The 22,898-nt window shown below is 36.1% G+C and overlaps 1 protein-coding gene across 1 annotated transcript in view; it reads right to left on the bottom strand.

Annotated features, from left to right (window-relative positions):
- The window catches only part of pacrg (PARK2 co-regulated), an 84,231-nt gene extending 64,495 nt beyond the window's left edge, over positions 1-19,736 (bottom strand). Inside the window, exons 1-2 of the mRNA XM_026286220.1 lie at positions 19,505-19,736; positions 3,816-3,950 (exon numbers count right to left, since the gene is read on the bottom strand). Coding sequence (XP_026142005.1) covers positions 3,816-3,950; positions 19,505-19,597 — 228 coding nt within the window. The 5' untranslated portion in view covers positions 19,598-19,736. The remainder of the gene's footprint in view (positions 1-3,815; positions 3,951-19,504) is intronic.
- Between the last annotated feature and the right edge of the window lie 3,162 nt (positions 19,737-22,898).

Here is a 22,898-nt window from a genome sequence, read left to right as displayed (position 1 = left end):
GGGGGATACACAGAAGAGGAGACCAGATGAGATGAGATAAAAAGAGACATAGATATAGATATTAAAAGATACTGATTTAAATGTAAGGAAATGTCATCATTGATCATCCCTGGTGTAAATAAGGGGTCAATGACAAAAAAAAAGAATAAATATTATATAATATTATATTAAATATTATTTTTTTCCAAATTCTTTGACTCTATTGTCTTCAAATGAAAGTTATGAATTTCTCAAAATGGTAAAACCATCAAATAAAAAGTAAAAACATTTTCCAACTCTGAAATCATTTGCATGCACATCTTGATCAGTGTACAAACATATTTTCATGGTGTTTTTATACAAATATAATTAATTATTAATTCATTAATTTCCTTATTTAAATATTAAGATTTGCAAAGTCGCACCACTTGACATTTTACATGCCAAACAAACCTAGCTTTGGTTAAAAAGGTTAAACTATGTGATATTTTAAGAAACCTTTTGACCTTGACCTCATTTTCATCTTTCTTTTTTCTTTATTATAACATCAGGACAATTGTACCACCCTGACATTTTATTTCAGGGTGTCATATGTCATATCATTGATCCAATGAAATATCTGCATTAATAAATCACCTGGACAAAAACAACAACAAAAAATCCTCTCTTTCGCGAGGATTGATCTGGTCACTGCATCTATTGCCCCAAAGGTTCCTCTGTGCTTTCACAGCTGTGCCCACATACTTCATGTAATAAACTAGCCTTTCATTCACGCATGCACTGCTTCCACTTACACCTAACATACACCTAATGAAACACTTCTAAATGGTCTCAACCCAAGCATGACCTCTAAGTGACCTAAGTGACCGCATATATTAGAGGGGTCGCTGAGGGCACGGTTTTACTCACGCATATGTGTATCATATTTACAGAGCGAAGGCGTGTAAATACTGCGTGTGAAAAGCAGAAGCAAATCAACAGCGGCATGAGAAGGAAAATCAATAGGCATTACAGATGCATTAGATGTGACAGCTACAATTTCATACACCACTTCCTGTCGGCTCCCAGCAATTCCATAACAACACAAAGAAAAAGAGACATTATTTTTTCAAAAGCATAGGAAAATTCATTTTGAAATTAGCTTTTAATAATTCATGTCAAAGGCTTTCGGAGTTTTTCCAACCAGGAAAAAAGAGAAATACACATGAAGGAGAGAGAGGTAAGTTGTGCTTGTCAGGCACTGTACTGATTCCTCTGAATTAGTGCGCAGACAGTAAGTTAACACCGATAATACTACTGCCGACCTTCATGAAATAAACACTATGTCTAACCAGTAGGCACACACAAAGACTCATGACAGTCTGCTATCAGGTCCACCACAGCTATAAGCTGTATCACTAAACAACTGAAGAGCAGAGGGGACAATGAGCATCACTCTGATTGATCAGAGCTCTTTCTATTTTTAAAGCATAATACTCACTCACATACAAACACACACTTTGTGTTTTCTATTAAGATTGGAATTTTGTTCACATATACAGTTCAGTACTGTTCCGAGGTTTTAGGCCACTAGTATTTTCACCAATTTAAGAATACTTTTAAGCCATTTATTTCTATCTTTAGCTGTAGAGAAATATCAGTTTACATTTCCAAACATGCATTTTTCCATTACATGTAATAATACAGTGAGATTTTTGTGACATCAGCCAGTGTGCCACACAGAGATCTGATCTCACCATTACCTTCACCATCATCTCCAAAATGCTTCAAGAAATCCAATCTACAGTACCTAAACAGTGTACCGAGGGCAGAAGCTGCTTCAAACGTAAAGGAAGGTCACACCAAATGTTGCTTTAACTTAGTTAATAGAAGTTAATTGATAAATAAAATGTATTTATGACTACGGCTCTTATTCAGAATTTTTTCATCTTATTCAGAATTCTTATTCTTTTTTTTGTAAAGATCTGGAACCGTGAGCAATTTCTAGGTTTCAGTTCCGAAAACGGTTCTGGTGCAACACGTGACCAAGTGCACATGAGCAGGCATGTTCTGATGATTCGCCGTTTCCTGTAAAGGATTTCACAAACCGAATAACAGAAACACCACCCTGCTTCTTTGATTACTGAGCATATTGTTTCCAATGATGCGCACTCCACAGACTCTCGCGGTGCATAATGTCTTTAACTGCCGAACACATGTTTCCCACGACTGTACGTGCACTCGCGCCTTTGGTAACTGCACGATGTTTAGTCTGACTGTGCATGTACCGGCAGCGCACAGCAACTGCCGCCACTAAATTACATTATATTTGTCCCGTATTGTTATTAATATACATACTGACTTCAACTTGGACCACTAAATAAATAGACTGCTATTGTTATGTAAGTATGAGGGTGACAAACAAAGTGATAGAAAATATTTATTTTCATGCATTTTGAATGTGGAAACCACTCATTGCACCTGACTGCATTGTTATTTGTAAAATAAGGGCTTTATGGAGAGTGTATATACATGTTTATAAGTATAACAGTTTATAGTCAATTCATTTAGGGAAATGTACAAGTGTCTTAGCCCTCAAGGGACTATTTGGCCAACCAGCTTATTCCTGCTTGAAAAGCTAAATGTTATTGTTAGTGTAAAAAACATCAACTTTGAAGCACATGCTGATTGATGGACTATCATTACTCAACATTACTTACTACCTTCCAGCAAGACTACATTCAATAAAGGTAAAATTGTAAAAAAATAAAAATAAAAAAAAAATTAATAATAATAATAATAGTTAATTTAAATGCAACTGGAATCAGAACCTGAAAATGTGTATACTGTAATATACATTGAATTTTGTCATTGCCAACCTTTAAATTAAGATGACAGTAAGTAACGAACAGTATTTAGCATTGAGTAGTTGAGTATTGTGCATTTTTCCTTACTAATATTTTTTAATAGTTTTTAATGATTTGAATGAAACCGGAATCGGAACGGTTAGGACAAATCGAAACCGGAACTGGAAAATTTCTAATGATTCCCTAACCTATTATGACATTGTTTTTGACAGCATCCCCATTTGACAGCATTTTTACACAAGTGCCTAAAACTTCACTGTAAATCAGCACTGTAGCTTTGCAGATATGTCTCTTGAAGCATTTTGGAGACGTCGACCCAGTTTTTCTGGATTTTGTTTGTCTCAGTTTGTTCTGTTTCTTCATGTAGTTCCAGACAGACTGGATGATGATGAGATCAGAACTCTGTGTGGAGTTTTGGCTGTTGTCAGACTCCTTTTGCAAACAAAAATCTCACTGGATTATTACAATTAATGGCAAGATTAATGTTTGAAAATTTAAACTGATATTTGCTACTGACACACTATGCAAAAGATAGAAATAACTGACTTTCAATTATTTTTTAGATGGTGAAAATAATGGAGGCCTAAGACTTTTGCACCATGGTACTATAAATATATATATAACATTTCCGCGCTTACTTTTTCATTAATGGGTCAATGACGTGGTGCTCATTTTTATTTTATTTTATTTATATCTTTTTATGGATCTATTAACTTATTTTGACACTTATATATGTATTGGGAAAAGTTGCTTTGTCACAATATGTTTTTGGGAAAAATGATATTCAAGCCACATTCCGTTGAATCATATAGCTTATGGCCAAAAACAGTCTACTTCAGGAAATGATTATCTACACTGTAAATGACAAGTAAAGAAATCAACTACAGTTTGTTTTGTATGTGAATAGCTGTATCTAAAGTGATGTGTAAGGAAAGCTGCAAATATATTGCACTACAAAGACAGCAGGGCAAAAGTTAGCTTTTTAAATACCTTCCATGCAATGCGGTTGCCTTTAGAGTCATGTTCCAGTGCGATGGGAAAATCTCCACGCTCGTAGAACTTACGGAAGGCTGTGGGTTTAGCTGGCCTCTCTCTGAAAGCCCCTGCAGCTGGAGGGCCCACCACCTACCAGACACAGAGAGAGAAAGCCTGTTAGATGTTTTGTCATCAGAGTGAATGGCAGTCTGAAAACCATCACAGAAAATGAAATGCTTTTGATCCTCTTTCATTCCAATGTAAATCTGGCAAGCTGCAAACTATCAATTATTCACAATGTCTGCCTCATATAATTCAAATCTAGCAGTTCACACAAAGTACATATTAGCAGTATAAATAAACTGGTGCATTCACCACAACATACAAGATCGTGACAAGCTAAAGAAAATGAAATGAGTGTTGTTTATTCGGAAACACATCTGAACGCGTGAAGGCCCCAGCAGGGAGAATGTGGCAGCCCGGGGCTTTGCTCTAGGCTTTGGCATTAAAATCTGACTTTATCTGAATAACATCATGCAGAGAGTCACCCAGTGATGCTGTTTTGCTTAATTGCTAGGGTTGTTCAAATTTAAATGAATGCATAAAGCTAATAGTTAACAAACAACTATGCTAATGTGTTTATACGAGAAGCATGCTTTTGGCACATTAATACATATCTTGAAATGCTTTATATATCTTCTCTGTGGTCACAACAAAGTTTATTTGCAGGAATGAATCAATGTCTGTATGAAAAATAGAAGTTGGCCCTACTATCCTGAATTTGTGGTTGACAGTCTTGTTATAAACATGAATTATAGACACTAGCTGTTTAACTCATTGGTGTTACGTAGTTGATTTTGAACTTGAAAATTAATCAGTCAAGTCCAATACATGAACAGTTATAACCAAAAGCAAAAATAAAAGACACTTTCAAACCAAGCAGCCTTCTGTCAGTCAACATGGCAAATCCATTGCACATAGGAGATATCTGCATAGGAGAAAAAATAAATAAATTCAGAAAGCGTGGATTCCTACTGAAATGACTACATTACTACACAGTAAGTAGACTAAATACTACACAGAATGTGTTTTTGCATTCCACTGCACTGATCATCCATTGTGTTTTTTCTACTGTAGAAACTGTGACTGTTGCATTCAGGTCTTTTGCAGCATCTCATGCATAATACAACATTCTAAAAATGTGGCGCTCAAGTTCGACTTTCAAAATATCTTTGTTGTTAATTTTTCGTTCAACTACCCCGTGTCTCACAATTTTAACATCAAAACACATTTTGTGTGAATAGCTCTTTAAACTGCTCTGATCAAACTGAAACCACAACTGATCAAGCAAAAAGATCAAATTGAAAAGATCTCAAAAGAATCATTCATTGACTTCTCTCAGAAACTTTCAGAAACATTCCAAGAACAATTAGGGAAGTTGTCACCATTTTTCAACAAATAACGACTTTGATCCATTTCTCTCACAAAGCTTTTTTATAACTTCAGAAGATGAATAATGATTGGAATAATGACTATTCATTTTTGGGCTGAATTTTCTGAACATTCATATTCATATTCAATAGCCTCAAAGACGCCTATGATAAGATTCAATACACAATGCCTAGTTCAATCATTTATTTAGATGGCAGCAGAATCTTAACAGATAACATTCAGCCTGTGATGGACGGGCAGGAAGTAAATGTTCTCCAGACAGTGATGGTCAAGTGAGCACTTCCTGTGAGTGAAGGGAGATGATGACAGCAGAGTCCATTCTATCTGCTGTTAAACCAAGAACACACACACTCATCAGGGGAATGAGTTGTGAGTCCTCAGCCATCTCTTTCTATGAAAGCTGTGTTTCAATCACTGGAAACCGCTCTACCTCAGAGAGAGAGCAGCTCATTAATCCTCAGGCTGACTTCACATTGGAGATGGTGTAATTCCATGAAGGTGATCAATCACCTGCCCAAGCTGAGGCCACATCTCTCTCGCTCTCTCTGGGCTCCTAAACTGCTTCTGAGAGCCTCTGATGGATGCTCGGTGAGGGGCTGCAGCTCTCCGCTTGGGCAGGTGAAACCCGCATTAACATTCGCACTGCCCTCTCTTGCCTCCTACTCTCACAGGACACACTCCCCTGACAATATCATTCAATTTTTGATAATGTGTGTGTGTGTGTGTGTGTGTGTGTGTGTGGCTGGTGACTCACCAGGTTTAGAAGAAAAAACAGAGGCTGCTCTGATAAGGTCAGACTTCACACAACCGCTGCAGGCAACTAAATTACCTCTCTTTATTCATGAAGCATTCACCTCCACACTCCACACATATACTCACCAATCCACCCACTAATACACATACACACACAACCTAAAGGGAAGGTCCCTTAGAAAAGTCACCCAAGCACAAAAATATCAGAGTACGTGATGGCTCATCTGTTTATCTATTTATCTGAAATGAGTGGTACAATTCACTGTAGAAGAAAAAGGGGAAATATGGGCTTGTTGTTTGAAATGGTATAAATGTGCACAAAACCATATAGGCTTTTCCCTCATTTCACAACTTTATTTCCAGCATAATTTTCCAAATTATACGACACAGATGGACATTATACAACGTTTACACTGAAAGTGTGAGAATTTTAATGAGAACAACGGCCTTCTGTGATGGTGATAAAACTCTGAAATAACACCAATGTCTGGTTTATTCAAAGAGGACATCTGAGTTCACCTTTCTTCACCTTTTTTCAGTGACATGCTAAACATACACGTCTGTTAAAAAATGTAGGGTCTGTAAGAGATTTTTATTTTTTAAAGAAATTTGTACTTTTATTCAGCAATGATGCGTTACAAAAAAAAATCAAAGAAAAGTTTTTTTTTTAAACTTTCTATTTATAAAAAAATTTTTTTTTTTTTAAACTGAAAAAATGTGTACGTTTCTACAAAAATATTAAGCAGCACAACTATATTCAACATTGTTAACAATAAGCATATCAGTTTGATTTCTGGAGGATTGTGAGACACTGAAGATTGGAGTAATGACTGCTGAAAATTCAGCTTTCCCATCACAGAAATAAAGTACACTTGGTATTAGTATTTCACAATATTATTATTATTATTTTATTTATATGTATATATATTTTTTTGATCAAATAAATTCAAATTTTTTAAGTCTAGTGTAGTAGATATAAGCTAATATATTTACATTTGCTGTTTGTTAAACAAATGCAGCAATTTAGATGTGTTATAATTGCCTTTAGCCTATTAGTTATCAAATTTTTGTGAGCAAAATCTGAAATTTTGATATTCTTCTCTCCTTGTCTTTCCTTTTTGGGGGGAGAATAGGAAATATGCAAATGAGAGAAATCGATTTTTTTTTTTTGCCATCAGGGGAACCTGAGCCTAAAGTCGAGCTTAGAGCTTGATTTAACACTCCTCCCCGCCAGTAGCCTGCTGAATGCTAGTGAGTGTGTTGTGCCTGTGAGGAGACAGAGCTCAACTGAGTCACTCCTGATTCTGTTGAAAAATGACAGCACATGGGCAAAGACGCCAACGCTTACTGTGGAGAACAAAAGGGAATGAGGGATGAAAAAACATCATGTGTTTAATTATGAAGAAGAGTCAAAGATAAAAAGCTTGAAAATGGCCACACAATGCTGATTTTCTTCAGACTGCTACTAACTCTTGTACAGAACCTAAACAAATTAATTTTGACTGCAGCAGGGCAGCATATTGTACAACAAAGCAACCAGCTTTCAGTCTTAATATGGCTGATCATACAGTACATAAAGATCACAAACATTTCCACAGCTCTACAAAACACAAATGCAAGAAAGCAAAGTCGTAGTAAAAATATCCTCTTTCAACAACCCTCATCTGCATTTTTTAGCTTTCCTAGTAAAACTGTCCTCCATAATCTTATAATCCTATAAGCATCACCTTCACTCAGTGTTGCCACAAACATTCACAGAAAATGAAGATGTTGTTTTAATAGTCTTAATCTAAACCTGGATGAGCCATGTGCTGAAGGAAAAGCGATAAAACATTTTAATAATACATCTGTCATTCCAATTTGTACCAGAATGAGTCTTTAAGGTCCATAAGTTTACCACACGGTACACTGGCATGAGAAATAAACAAAGGCTCAAGGCAGAAATGCCACTTTATGTGATAATATTGTCCCAGATATTTCAAATGTGGGAGTAAAATGAGCAAAGAATACATATATATATATATATATATATATATATATATATATATATATATATATATATATATATATATATATATATATATATATATATATATATATATATATATATATATATATATATATATATATATATATATATGTATGTATGTATGTATGTATATATATATATGGTATTCTAGGTCTTTTCTATTCTGTCTTGTTATATTATGCCTCTGAACACACCATAGTGATCTGTAGCAGGTGATATAACTAAATGCCAGTCAATATTGAATAAAGTAGCTGATATAACTAAATGCACATTCATTCTTCTTCTGTTGTGTCGCTTTGTACATGAATGTAGTAGTGAACACTCTAAATTAATTAGAGGACATTATTATGTTTCACACACTAGAAGCAGTGTTGGTGTTTGGATAAATAACGTTTGTAGCTCTTTGTGTTACACACACACACACACACACATCTTTTTGCTGAGCCAGCTCAATGAATCAAGCACATTGATCTTGCCACACTTTAAATTTACTGCCATAATCAGTAATCAGACCTGCATCTATTCAGGACTGTGCAGACCAATTTAACAGCACTCTAAAGAATAACACCTGTGATTGTGAACCATCAGACACATTCTATCAGCACATTCACTGCAATCTACAAAGGCATCTGGACACCTTTAAGAGGATGTGTGTAAGCTTAGAGATTTTTTGACTGTTGGTCAGCAGTTCTGTTCAGATTGTTGGTTTTATATTGGAACGCCATGAGATTATCAAACCAGAGCTGCATTCATCATCACAATAAGCTCATAAATGTTTGTCACCTTCAGCAGAGATGACAAGATACTGCATCTTTTGGCTGACAAGCACTGAAGGCAACATCCCACTGCTGATTTCAAGCTTAACAGCCACCACAAGTTTCATCAGGTGACAAAAAAGATCACATTTGATTATGCATGTACGAATTTATGTGCGACATTCACACAAAAAATAAAACAGCTGGCGCACTTTTCACAGACATATACACACACCTGGAACCTCTTGCTGAGATCCAAGGCATATCTAAAGCAGCTGAGTGGGATTTCATCTACATTCTCTGTACACAATTTAAAAAAATAAACAAAAATGACATGTCATTAAAACTGAGTTCAATGTACTTTTGTGTATCAGAAATTGATGTTACAGTAGTTTTAGCTTTTAGTCAGGTTTTATTTTAAATTTGTCACCACAATCTGGTCATCTACTTTATAATTACAGGAAAGGATGATTATATTCCTTAGACAACTGCTTCACGTCATTAAAAAATGAGCTAGAGCTATTCTATTAATTTTCATTTAGCTATCTAAACGCTCTATTGTTAATTCCATTGAACTGCTGATCTGTGGTTTTTGCTTGAGTAATCAGAACAATTAATTGCATAGGACCAACATCTCAGTAAGCCTAATCATCAAATCTACTGTATCTGCAATTGTTTTAGAGCTAGCCTTTGTGATTAACACATCAGGGACGTTTTCTCAGGAGACAATGGAAGCAGAGCAAAAAGAAGAAGAAAAAACCCTGAATGACAAAATAATTGATTGTAGCAACAAAAAAAGAGAGAGAGAGATAAAGAGAGAACAAATTTAAATCATGTTCCATACATCACATTTCTCTAAAGTAACACTCAAATTAAAGGTGCAGTGTGTACATTTTAGCAGCATCTAGCGGTGAGATTGCGAATCTCCAACGGCTCAGTCTCCCGCTCAACCCTCCCTTTAGAGAAGCTACGGTGGCCGACACAGGTAAAGATGTCATTGGTAAAGACAGCAGAGAGCAATGAGATTTTAAATTAATGAATTATTAAATACATCGATGTTATTGCTAATGTTAATGCACTTTTTCATCATTGTGTCAGTGTTTTATTCGCAAGAACAACAAAGTTACAAAACACGCCCTGTAGAGCAGTTTGTCCATTTAGGGCTAGTGTAGAAACATGATGGCGACTTTCGAGTAAGGGGACCCGTGGTGTATATTTAAATTGCTCAATCTAAGGAAATAAAAACAGAACAGCTCATTAAGTAAGGTCTTTATACACCTCTGAAAACATAGTTATGTATATTACTGTGACGAGTGGGGCGGGGCCGAGAGACGTGGGAACGAGGAGTGAGGCCAGGTGTAGTGATTGGAGATGAGCTGCACCTGCTGTTTTGCACCTGCTGTTTTGTGTTTATTTGGAATTATTAAAGTTTAATTTTGATTGTGTGCCAGTTCCCGCCTCCTTCTTGCCGATGATTATGGAGTTTTTATTATTAATTATATTCCATTTCTGTAAATAGATCATTACACATTGCACCTTTAAGTAACAGTGACTTGACCAGATAAATCATAAAAGCTGATAAAAGAAAATCATAGAATATTTATGTTCAACATTAGAAAGAAACGCAAACAGGTTTGTAATACATGAGCAACAGAAGCCTTTTCTAATCTGGAAACCAAAATCACAATTTCTAATTAAAGTAGACAATATTAGAGAAGAGGGACATTCCCTTAGAAATATACACAAAGACTGCTCTTAAGAAGAGAAAGTCAGCACTGCAGTGTTCAAAGTCTGAAAGATAAAACGCATGTTAAAAGATTCAAAGAAACAAAAACATTTAGTGAAGAAAAGAATGTATTTAAGAGATTAATCAATAAAATATGTTTTTCTTTTTTGGCTGCCTTGTACGGTTGATGGTTGAAACTAACATTACTTATATTATTTTATTTTATTTAGAACAAATTTGAATTAGAAAAATATCAATTCCACACAATTCTCAAGATAACATAATCACAAAAAATTGCAATTGCTATGACTTATCTGTCAGATAATCATGGAAACATTTGTATAATGGGTGTAACCTAAGCTATGGGTTACAGAAAGAGTGCTGCTAGCTAATGTGGTGCAACTGTTATAGTTGGCTGGAAACCATGAGCCAGTGAACTATCCAGCAAGACACTTAACCTAAGGTTTCTCAACAAGGAATGTCCCTGTAATACGTGTACAGTAAGTCAATTTGAATTAAATCGTCTGTCACAAGCATCAGCCAAAAAAGGAAAAGTGTTCAGATGGAGTAATCACATAATGCATCCTATTGTTATTTATTTGTTTAACTAGTCTCTTCTTTAGCTGATCCAATTCATTTAGGACTCCCAGTAGCCCACGCTTCCCAAGAGGTCAGGTCAACATAATGGCAATGTACTTCTTATATATATTTTAAGAAGAATGTCAGAGAAAGGATACTGTGCAGCATATTGGCATGATGTGACTTTTCTAGAGTGTATCGATTTCCTTCTAGCCATGATTCCTCCTGTGCTAACAGCATCTAGACGGTCACAAGGCCTTGAGAGATATCAGTCCATGACGCCTGGATCATTCTATGGCTATGACCCTGAACCAGATTCAAGGGCACTCTTTGTCGTACTGTCATATTGAATCGAATTCACCATCTGCTGAATCCTCATGTATCCATCTTCAGGCTTCAACAGGCTCATCTCACTCAAACTCTGCATTTCCTTTTGCTCATGATTGTTTCATTTGTTTTTCACTCGTTGGTCTACTTCCAATTTTTCTCCCTCCAGGATCCTATTTGCTTTGGAACCTACAACAAATCGGTTTGATTTATTTTTTTCAACGTAGAATTTATTTTCTAATTTTTATTCTGAAAAGGTGATATTGATATTTTCCCTTCCTGCCAAAAGGGTTGTAAGTCTTATCTCAAGAGCAACTAGCATATGTTACGTATTGATTGTCTTTTGTCTGCAACGCACTAACCGCTATTGACAAACACATCCCATCATACTTTCCTAAGCTTCCTATCCATTAAGACACAGAATCGAACCCCAGTCATGGGTCAGAGCTTTATCTGAGTCATGCTCTAACTCTCACTATTTCCTTTTTATACCGTTGTCACCCATATCAGCCTGATCTTGGGCATCGACATCACTCTTACTGAGATACCAAACCTGTTGAAAACTCACATTCATCTATGACTGTAATTTTACTCATACAGAGCCTAGGGTATTAGAAGGAAGTTAGAAGGCAGACACTATGTATGTTTAGCAGCAAAAGCTGTTACTGCTGTTATAAAAAATGCACCTTGGATGTATCATGAAACAGTGAGAACAAGAGAAGAACATAATGGACAGCAATGTTTTTACTGAATAACTAGTTAGTCATGTGACATACATCAGAGTTAAATAGATTACGGAAAAAGCATATATCAGCTATTACATTCTGAAAAATATGTTTTAATATAGCCTAGATGGCATATTTTAACAGAGAACTTAATTTAAAGAGGCAACATCTTCCAGAGTACCTCTTTTATTCAACACCACAGAAAAGGTCACAGAGAGCCAGAGATTGACATGCACAAACATTCTTCTGAGTTCTGCCCATTATCCATTCATCTTTAAAGCAGCTTTTCATAACAAGGCGCTTTTGGAGATAAACTATAAAGTGCAAAAGAATCCACAGCTATCTCATTTTAAAGTAAGAAAGCATTTAGAAGTTAGCGTGCATATGCAGCCTCTAAAGTACTAATCCACAGTTTCATGTTGCTGTTTGAAATGTTAAATGCACAAGAAAAGTGCCCAGGGAAAGGGGAGAAAGGTGAAAAATTATGCAGGCAATAACATTTCCAGATGCTATGTGTTCCATCAAGGCCCTTAGGAGCAGAGAGGGTTTTTGATCAATAGAGCATCAGTGCTGAGATGCAACCCTGCCATTTTTCCATCAGACTTGACAAGCGGATGGATGGATGGACAGACAGAAGGATAGAGACAGATAAGTAAATGGACAGATGGAATGATGCATCAATGGGAACACAAATGGATAGCTACATGGATGGATGGATGGATGGATAGATGAAAAGACGGATTGATGAATGGATGGGTGGTTGGGTGGAGAGATGGAGACAGACAGGCACATGAATGGATGTATGGATGATACAGGTGCACGGATGAATGGATGGACGGACGGATGGACGGATGAATGGATGAATGGATGGAGACAGATGGTACATGGTTGGATGAACGGACAGATGAATGGATAGAAGGTACATGAATGGGTGAATGGATGAAAGGAAGGATTGATGGATGGATAGATGAATGGAGACAGTTACATGGATGGATGGATGGAGATAGACAGGTACATCGATAGTACAAGATATATAGGTACATTGATAGTACAGGTGAATGGATGGACAGATGGATGGATGGATGGATGGTTGGACAGTACAGCTACCTGTATGGATGGAAAGATGGAAGGATGGATGGATAAATTAATGGAGACAAACAAGAACATGGATTAATGGATTGATGGATAGAGACAGAAGGTACATGAATCGAAGGAAACAGTCAGATAAACAGATGAATGGGTGGATTGATAGATTAATGAATGAATGAATGAATGAATGAAGCTCTGAACTAAACTGCTTACAAAAGGATTGTCACTGATTGGACCATGTAGGAACATCTACTGCTCCCTGTATGGATTTTTACTCTATTTTTGCCTTCTGTCCTCCTGAAATGCCTTTCATCTGTAACTTCTTTACGTTGACTGCCCCCTGGCATGGAAAGGGTTTCCCACTTTAAAAGTAGGTGAAGACCTCCATGTGAAAAAAATAAAATGCTCTTCTACTCATCCTCTGTGGCAGGATAAATGGGAAAGAAGATGGTGATGCGAGGCCTTATATTGATTCAGTTTCTATGGCCACAAATACTTGGCAGCATAATAAGCCTGTGTGCTTCAAGATTCACAGCTTTTAAGGCATCAAATGGCCTTGCTGTTATCAGCAAATCATGCTGCTCACCACACAGACTGGCTATTCATCAGCGACCACAGGAAAAGACCAGAGAGAGGTAGACTAATAGATTTAGAGGCAGATCTCAGCCCAGTGGTGTGTGCTGAAGTGATGCTAAATGTCCAGGAATGTAAGTAGCGGGGTTATGGACAGCCCTTGATGGGGGCTTTGTTTATGACCTACAGAAAGTAATGAAGTAGCTGACTGTCCGAGAGTTAAGGTGCATGGCTGCCCAGTCCGCCAATGACATAACAGACAGAATTTTTATGAGAAAAAAAAATTTCAGACAGTCTTCCATAAGACCAAATAATATGTCTAATGATCTAATGAGCTTAAAAGGTAGCGAAGCAAGTATCTACTGGCTATAATGCTTAATTTAGTAGAAATTAAATTTACTTATGAAATAAATAATTTAAAAAACTAGATAACGTAGATAAAATTTCAAAGGCGAGAGCAGGAACAAAAAGAAAGTCAAAAGCTTATGCCCCATTTCGTATCACCTGACTGCAACTATATTCCTCTTATCCTAACAGAGCATATATCTGTGACTAAATTTTGGGTCAAGACCCACCAGTTGAGAAACACTCATCTAGATGTAACAAAAAAAGCTCTTTAAATAAATGTAGGCTACCCTTGTAAATTCATACTGTCCTCTTTGAGACCTACAGAACTTAACACACTCTTGACAGTACAGCCCTCCAGAATGCACAAATATCAAAAAGAACTCCTCTTCCAAACCCTCCCGTTCACAACAGGCATCAAAGTAAACACTCCCTGGCTGTGTCAGTCATTAATTTACACAGCGAACAGACATAAAATAAATGAAGGAGAAAACAGAATAACATGAAAAAATATTCCACTCTGCCTGCTGCTGTCCCTTTCTCTTTCTGGTGCAATCACTAACAGTAATGAAAGGCATCGTGTATTCAGTAAGACAGTGCTCGAAGATGAACTGCTGGTGAGTTTGACAGGAAATGTATGTGTACGTAGATCTTTCGCATTTTTTTTTTATCTGTGTGTGCACATGGAAGTGCACACGCCACAGACTGGATGACACATTTTGTTGTATAACGAACTTTCCTCTGTGTTACATATCTAAGCAGAGGGAGAGGTATGGGAGATATTAAAGTATCCAGTGATGAGCTTGCCAGCAGAGAGAGAATGTGATGGTTGGATGAATCAGCCTCTGACTCTTCTACCTTTTACACACATAATGAGCAACACACCTCTAAATGTTTAATGCAGCCAGCAAGATATGTGTGCTGCTGTGTCAATATGCTGTGGATTAGCAGCTTTGAAAGTATAACCACATCGATTTGTAGATAACGATAATATGCTCTATTAACAGACAGCAAGTTATTCCTGCCATGTGTCACATTCATCTAGCACATTTACATGGCAAAACAATACTTCTGTGTGAACGGCCTCTTACTCACCCTCATGTTTCAAATCCAAACCCATATCATCTTGTTCCATGGAACACAAAATTACTTTTTAAATACTGTAAGCCTGCTGGTCATGTTTTTTTTTTGCAAGCAATTAAAATGAACGGGGAGCTTTTAAGCTGCAAAAAAGACTTAAAAGCACCATAAAATATCTTAATGTATCCCAAAAACAAAACAAAAGAAGCATAAAAGAAATAGTTTTTTTAAAAATCCTTGTTTATTTCTTCAAAATAGAGCAAATGTGTCCTATTTTATAATTATTTTAAGGTGCGCTTTTGTCTTTTTTGGAGTCTAACAAGCCACTGGCCACTATCTACCTTTGTTGTACCCACTTTTTTCAATGCAGAAGCTATTTTTCCATCAAAACTATCCTCATGACAACTTTGCTAGAGGTGAAGTGTGAGGAATACCGCACAGTGCAAAACATTTGCACCTTCTGAGCAGGACAATCAGCAAAATAAAACAGCTGTTTAGCTTTAGGAGAGACTTATAATTTAAATTTAAGAGTAAGTTGGTTGTCATACTGATGTGAGTTGATGGCTATAATGAGGAACAGTCATAAATTAACAGACATGCCCTCACCAACACTCAGCATCTCCTGTGAGGAACCACAGTCTAGATCACAACCTTAATTAGCACATAGGGGAAATTTAGGTCAGTTTAAGCACAGGAGTGAGGGTTTAGCCATGAGTTAAGGAGGGTAATTAATTAGTCACATGCAGATGCTAAACAGGCTCATTAGTGAAAGTAACTGTGGGCTAAAGGACGTTTGTGTGTCTGTGCATGTGTTAATAGTTTTGAAAATAAAGACGCAAAATAAATGAACACAATCTATGTTGTGAAACAGCTCATTTCATGATCTGTGGATGAAGCCTAACAAACGCAGCTTATGACGGACAAAAAAAACTGAATGTAAATTATATAAAATCTGTCAGATTATTTCTCTAAATCCATCTGTATGGCCTTATGTTTAAAAATGCTCCTCTGAACTACTGCAGAGATTTAGTCTAAAATAAGAAAATACTATCTTTAAACAGGCGATAAGAGCTGCCAGTTTAAACTGATGGGCTTTTATACTTGTTACGGGCATCTAATACATCTTCATCTCTGGCCAACTCAAAGACGCTATCAAGAGACGGGCCCATTTTAGGCAATTACAGCGCAGCCTGCACTGATGGGGGTGATGTCGTGGGGCACGATGAGAATGATGGGTAACTGTCAGCTGTGCGGTGAAAAATGGGATCCACATTATGTTGAAATAAATGTCTAAAGCAAGCAGAAACTCCATTTTGCAGTGACAGTTTGTTTTGTAGATGCTAGTATATGTGAATGAACAGTAGTACATCCAGGACCATGCTCCAAATCATGACTAACCATATCAAATTAGAAAATATCCACTTTATAGATAAATAAAATACAAATAAATCAATGCATGGGAATGATGCATCTTCATGAATATGAAAAAAAGGCATGTTCTCAATGTATGAATCAGTTCATGGGGAAGTCGTGAAATCACTTATGACCTGTGTTAATAAATGTAACTGAAATGTTGTGTATGAAACAGATCGGAAACTGTTTTTAAAACAGTAGGACATTAAAACAGAACAAGCATGTTAGAACAGAAACTACACCATTAAAGTGTTAGTTCACCCAAAAAGAACAATTTTTTATTAATAATCATATAATCAGCACTGTTTACGTTCGGCATGTGTGCTTTCTTTTGAATGTAAACAACGCTGATTATGTTGATTATGTTCTGGGGTTAAGGGCGCACATGCTTCATGGTACTCTCCAAAATGGCGGTAACTTGGGGAGAATTAGTGTTGAATAAATTATGTTATTTTTGTTTTCTTTGTGCACAAAATGTTTTCTCGTAGCTTCAAAAAAGTTGAGCCACTGATGTCACATGGACAGTTTTATTTATTTCCTTTATACTTTTCTTGAACTGGGAATATTGTAGTATTTTGTTGCTGTCTATACAGGGCCAGAAAGTTATCAGATTTCATTAAAAAAATGTCTTAATTAGTATTCGCCTCACAAACAATAACAGTCAATTCTTTTATGTAATTTTTATAGCGGTTACTTAAGACTGACTACAGCGTGAGCAAATAGCATTCAAGCGTGGGCTGTGAAGGACATATTGGTTGGATACACTGAATCATAGACTGTGTACGAATACACCCACTTTACTAAACAAGTCTGAACAAGAACAAGAATAAAATGAATGAACAGGCATATCTATTAGTAAATGAATGGAAGGAACAATCTATTTTTGTGACCATCTAAAACTATATTCACAACAAGGCAAATGAATGATTCATTAACAAAAGATATTTGCCTTGTCCAAATACCCACACTTGACGGTCTTGGCACTTGAGAGCGCACTCATGCAACAGGAAGTAAGTGCCCAAGACTGTCCAGATCTTAAAAACACCAAAGCATAATGCCCTTAGGTATTCAAGGCTTAAGTGATTCCCATCATGCATCATGTCAGAGGTCATGGAAACCTTTGCAATGTAAGTTGAATATTAATAATAATAAGATATTACATATAATTTGGTAGTAAATAAAAAAGGGCTACACGTTTTATTGCAATTAAAGAATAGTATATTTATTTTGTACAACATTTGGAAAATTAGAAGCACCACAAATTAAAATTATGTTATGGGGACTACTGAACAGACATTTAGAAGTTGATTTAGAAGTTTAAAATGCAAAGTAATTTCAAATAAAGCTATGTAAACACTTTTTCCAGGAGTGTTTCATAACACTCGTATACGCATTTTTACAATATTATCATTGTGTCCTATTAGGTAATGAAAAGTATTTGTGATCTTCATCCTCACTTGGGCCAAATTCAGAAAATACGTCATAGAAGTAACTTAGTCAAGTAGTCAAGTGAAAAGACCGCTAGTGTGTTATGAATATGTTTGATAATTATGGGAATCTTTTAACTTATGAACAATTCATGCGAATCCACAATTTCCCCATGCATTTTTTCCCCATGCATTTCCCCAAGGAATTTAATTTAGTCATTAAAGCTATTCCTCCTACTCTTGTTCATCTTGTTAAAAGTCATATTCACTATTACTCTACAATAATGATAAAACCAAAGTTAATTTTTAACAGTCTTGAACTGATTGATAAAAAATGCAATAACAAACATATTTGAACTGTTTTCCGAAAACAGGAAAATTATTTTGGAGCTCTATTATTGATAATAATAATTTGAAGACTGCTTGGTTAATCACCTTTAAATATTGTAACAATAACAAAATGAAAGAAAAACATTTTAAAATTTTGCATACCATCTACCCTGTTAAATCAATAATTTAAAGATACTCTGATATTGATGTCATATGCTCATTTTGTAAAAATGAGAAAGAGGAGTTAACACATTGGCTTTTGATTGTGAAATAAAAAAAATAAAAAATAAAAAGTTCTCTTTAAAGCATATTACTGTGCACTTTGAAAACAATTTTAACAAGACTTGAATACATTGTGAATTTATTTATATTGCTGGCAAAATTGTATATACATAAACAAAAATGCCTAAATTCATCCACAATATTTAAGGTGTTTTTAGTGGAATTTGATTGTTTTATATCTTCTTTGAAATTGTTAAAAAAACAAAAAAGTCATTAACATGTTTAAAATATTATGACATTATTTTCAGATACGGTACTCATTAATGTCTCACTTTGTACTTCACTGTCTTATCAGAATCAGAATCAGAATGAGCTTTATTGCAGGTATGTTCACACATACAAGGAATTTGTTTTTGTTACAGAAGCTCCACAGTGCAACATAATGACAGTGACAGAACAAAAAACACAAAATGGAATAAAAAAAAAATACAAATACAAATAGGTAGATAAGGAACGAAAATATACAAATTGACAATGTATGGCAGTTACAGTATGCCTTACATAGCACATGACATATGGCAGTTATGCCATGTTCTGTTTTTTTTTTTTTTTTTGTGTTCTATTCTCAATTTTTTTTTTTTTTTAAGCAAGGATGCTGGATAAGGGAATTCACTTGTTACCAACCACTGGCGTGATGATAGTGAACCGAGTTAAATAATTGAATAATTAAGATTAATCAATTATTTGAAAACATAGCTTGACACAGTAGAAAAGCTATATGTATTTATACTATGTTCATTTTCAGTATATTTTGGTATTAGTTTAACTTAATAAACCACCACATCATTTCAAAACAAACCAACGTAACGTTACACTCACCACTGAATTCTTCATGGTGGATTTCACAGTAAACCCCTCCGTTTTCAGTTCTCCTTTAGCCAAAGGATGAAATGTTCTCATTTTCGTACACATTGCAGACTAAACACAGTTTAAACAAAAAAAAAAGAGCAATACAAATTAAAAGTCTAAAATTGCAAGTTGAACCCTTTTTTAACTCGATGGCGTCGCATTAGTGCTTGTCTGTTTGTGTTGCCATGAGGACGCGGTTGAGGACGCGCTGCGGTTGCTATGGAAAGTAAAAACAAACCCGGATGTTCATCTCGCTATGGAACAACTCGCGATCAGTAGTCGTTTATCAAACGTCATTAAAAACGCAAGGGAGATGGGAAATTATAGTGTAGCAAAATGCTAATCAATACGGGAGAGCATTATTATGTTCCAGTGATATGTGTGTACATGAGGCATATATTTTCTCTGCACATCTAACTTTTATTCAGTGTAATTAGATTTTGTTTTTTCAATAAATATTTTAAGGGTTTTGGGTTTGGCTCACCTTTGTAGTTTTAAAGGTATACACGTGAGACTAGTGTAACAGCAAATATGTGTCTGTCCAGGGACAGTTTTAAGGGTCTAATGACTCTGAGTAAACTGTGCTGGGGTTCTCAACCTTTTTGACAATATAACTTTTGTAATTTAATTAATATGCTTTGATTTTTAATAATAATTGAATAATATTTTTGACATTTCAGTGAAACAAAATAAACTGATTTTTGTAAACATGACCATTATACCCAATGAAAAATAAAGAAAAAAAAAACGAATTGTTTTTTCCTCAAGTTACATTTTTAAAATATGAATAGGCTGTATTTATTATTACATTTAGTAAATATTATAATTATTCATATTTTAAATAATATAATAAATCAATATAAATATTATTTTAAATCCTTTCAGTTCATCTTTTGGGCCACTTTAAGGGGTCATATGATGTTGCTAAAAATAACATTATTTTGAGTATTTGGTGTAATGAAATGTGTTTATGCGGTTTAAGGTTCAAAAAACGTTATTTTCCACATAATTATTGTTTCTCCTCTGTGCCCCGCCTTTCTGAAACAAATCGTTTTTCACAAAGCTCACCGGTCTGAAGAGCAAGTTGTGCTCTGATTGGCCAGCTATCCAGTACGTTGTGATTGCCCAAATGCATTTGTGATTGGCTAGACTGAGGAATGGCTGGGGGCTAGAGTTAGGAACGGCTGGCAGATTTGACGAAGGGGCAGTCAGGGGCTTGCAGCATCCACATGTGATGACCCTGGACTGGACTCCACATAATCCATGGTGAAGGCAGATCTGGTGATCCACAGTGCAAAGTTGATGTATTTACTCAGCAACTTTCCTCTTTTGGAAGGCCAAACAAAGCTAAGCTTTAAGCTTTCACAATGGAACACACAGCATCTATACGACATGGCGCTGACGCCAGCAGAGAGAATAAAAAGTTTCGCTTTCTTTCTTTGTGTAAACATTTGGGCAGCATAATGCAAATATTCACACACAGTGACATAGACATGTGGGGGCGTGTAAGAACAAGCCATTTTAGGGGTTTGTGGATGAGTCTTAACATTAATAAAGAATATCTCTTTGGATTTGAGACTTTAGTCTTTGCAATCTTCTTTATGCACCAAGAGCTTGTAACACTCCAAAGAGAAAGTAAAAATGGCATCATATGACCCCTTTAAAAGTTTCCTGATGCCTCTAGTGGTTGAGAATCACTGTCGTGGTCACCTTAGGGCCTCCCTCAGCACAAGGCCTGGGAAAAGCATTCCCAGTTACCCGCCTCAGTGACGGCACTGTGTCCGTCCTGAATCATACGCTTAAGCAGTGATGCTGTACCCTACAGGTTTACTAGCACATTGTCTGCTAAATCTAGAGAGAATTTCACTGCACTAAATCATTCCACTATAAGAGTTTGGCACTTTTAATCTCTGGTGTGTCTTTGCCTCTGGACTCTTCGCAGCAGTAGGCTACAGTAATTAATCTTCAGTGTGGTGTGCAAGCAGTTTCTCTGAAAACTCCTATTTGGTTTTTATGACTCCTCCGAGGAAGGAAATGCTGTGTATGTGTGTGTTTGAGGGGAAATATTTGCAAGGTTATTCTCCTATTAGAGCCATTTGTGATCATTTTTTAATGCATCAAAAACATATTTTACAATACAATCTAATGCTAACACACCCTAAACAAATCAATTAACTGTGTTATTTATAGTTATCCACCATATTTGTTTGCCTGTCTCATCAAAACGAAAATACAGTGGACAGTTTCACATATTTGTACTGTTATCATGCTGTTTTTCCATATGACACTGCTAAAAAAAATTGCCCTAAGACACAAACCATTAGATGCTGAGTGCGTGGGCCTCATTTATGCCATTCTCTTGGCACTAATGATGTGTATGTGTGTGAGACCCGTTTTGATATGCCAAGGTCTCAGTCCCACTGCCTCCACCGCACACACATGATATGTGTGTAATGAGTAAACAGCAGACCTTCATCTTCATCATCACGGCCTCCGCTCGTGTTTGATGTATGTCTCATTTGGCCATTTCTCTCAGGGCTGATGCGGCATCCACTGACACAGGCAGCAATTAGACAGCGATCACCAGAAAGTTTGGTACTGCAGGACCATTAAAAGAGGAAAATGCACGCCTCGGAGTAACTGAAGCTGGGCTGGACACACACAACACAACCAACAGGATTTATCAGATATGCCAATCAGCATCCCCCAAATGGCCCATTAGGGCTGCGGGTTCGAGCTTCTCTGCAGGACAGCCACAGATATGACACATCAGCAACTTGACTCTGTCAGGAAATAAAACTGTAACAAAAAGAAAACCGGATGGTGAACAATGCATCTGAGAGTACATATCTGTGTATTGTCACAAAAAGTAATCAGCATTAGAGTTTGCTTCAGATTCAAGGAGCACGTACTGTAGCAATACTCTCTCATGCTTGGTTTTATTGTTTGTGTACTTGTCTTCTACTTTCCGCTTGCTTGAATATCTGCATTATTGCATGATCAAATACCAAAGAGTACAATATATATATATATATATATATATATATAAATATATAGTCAAATATATTTTTACACACATCACCATTTGAATAATTGGGGTGTGAAGTCATGAGATTTATTTATGTTTTCTCTTATGCCCAGTTGCCCACAAAGGCTGAATTTATTTAATCAAAAATACAGTAAAAAGCTGTAATATTCTGAAAGCTGCCCTCTTTAAGGCAGAGCAAAACAACACACTCTTAGACAATATTCCAATGATCAGATCAATACTGCAATCAATATCCTACAGGGACATATTAAGGCCTTTAATTTGTTTTGTTTTCTGTTGTTGTCATCCACGGTTGGCCTGTTTTAATCTTTTGTG

This window comes from Carassius auratus, chromosome 17, assembly GCF_003368295.1.
Source record: "Carassius auratus strain Wakin chromosome 17, ASM336829v1, whole genome shotgun sequence".
Taxonomy (NCBI): domain Eukaryota; kingdom Metazoa; phylum Chordata; class Actinopteri; order Cypriniformes; family Cyprinidae; genus Carassius; species Carassius auratus.
Note: the sequence above shows the minus strand (reverse complement) of the source record. Positions and strands in the feature narration are given on the sequence as shown.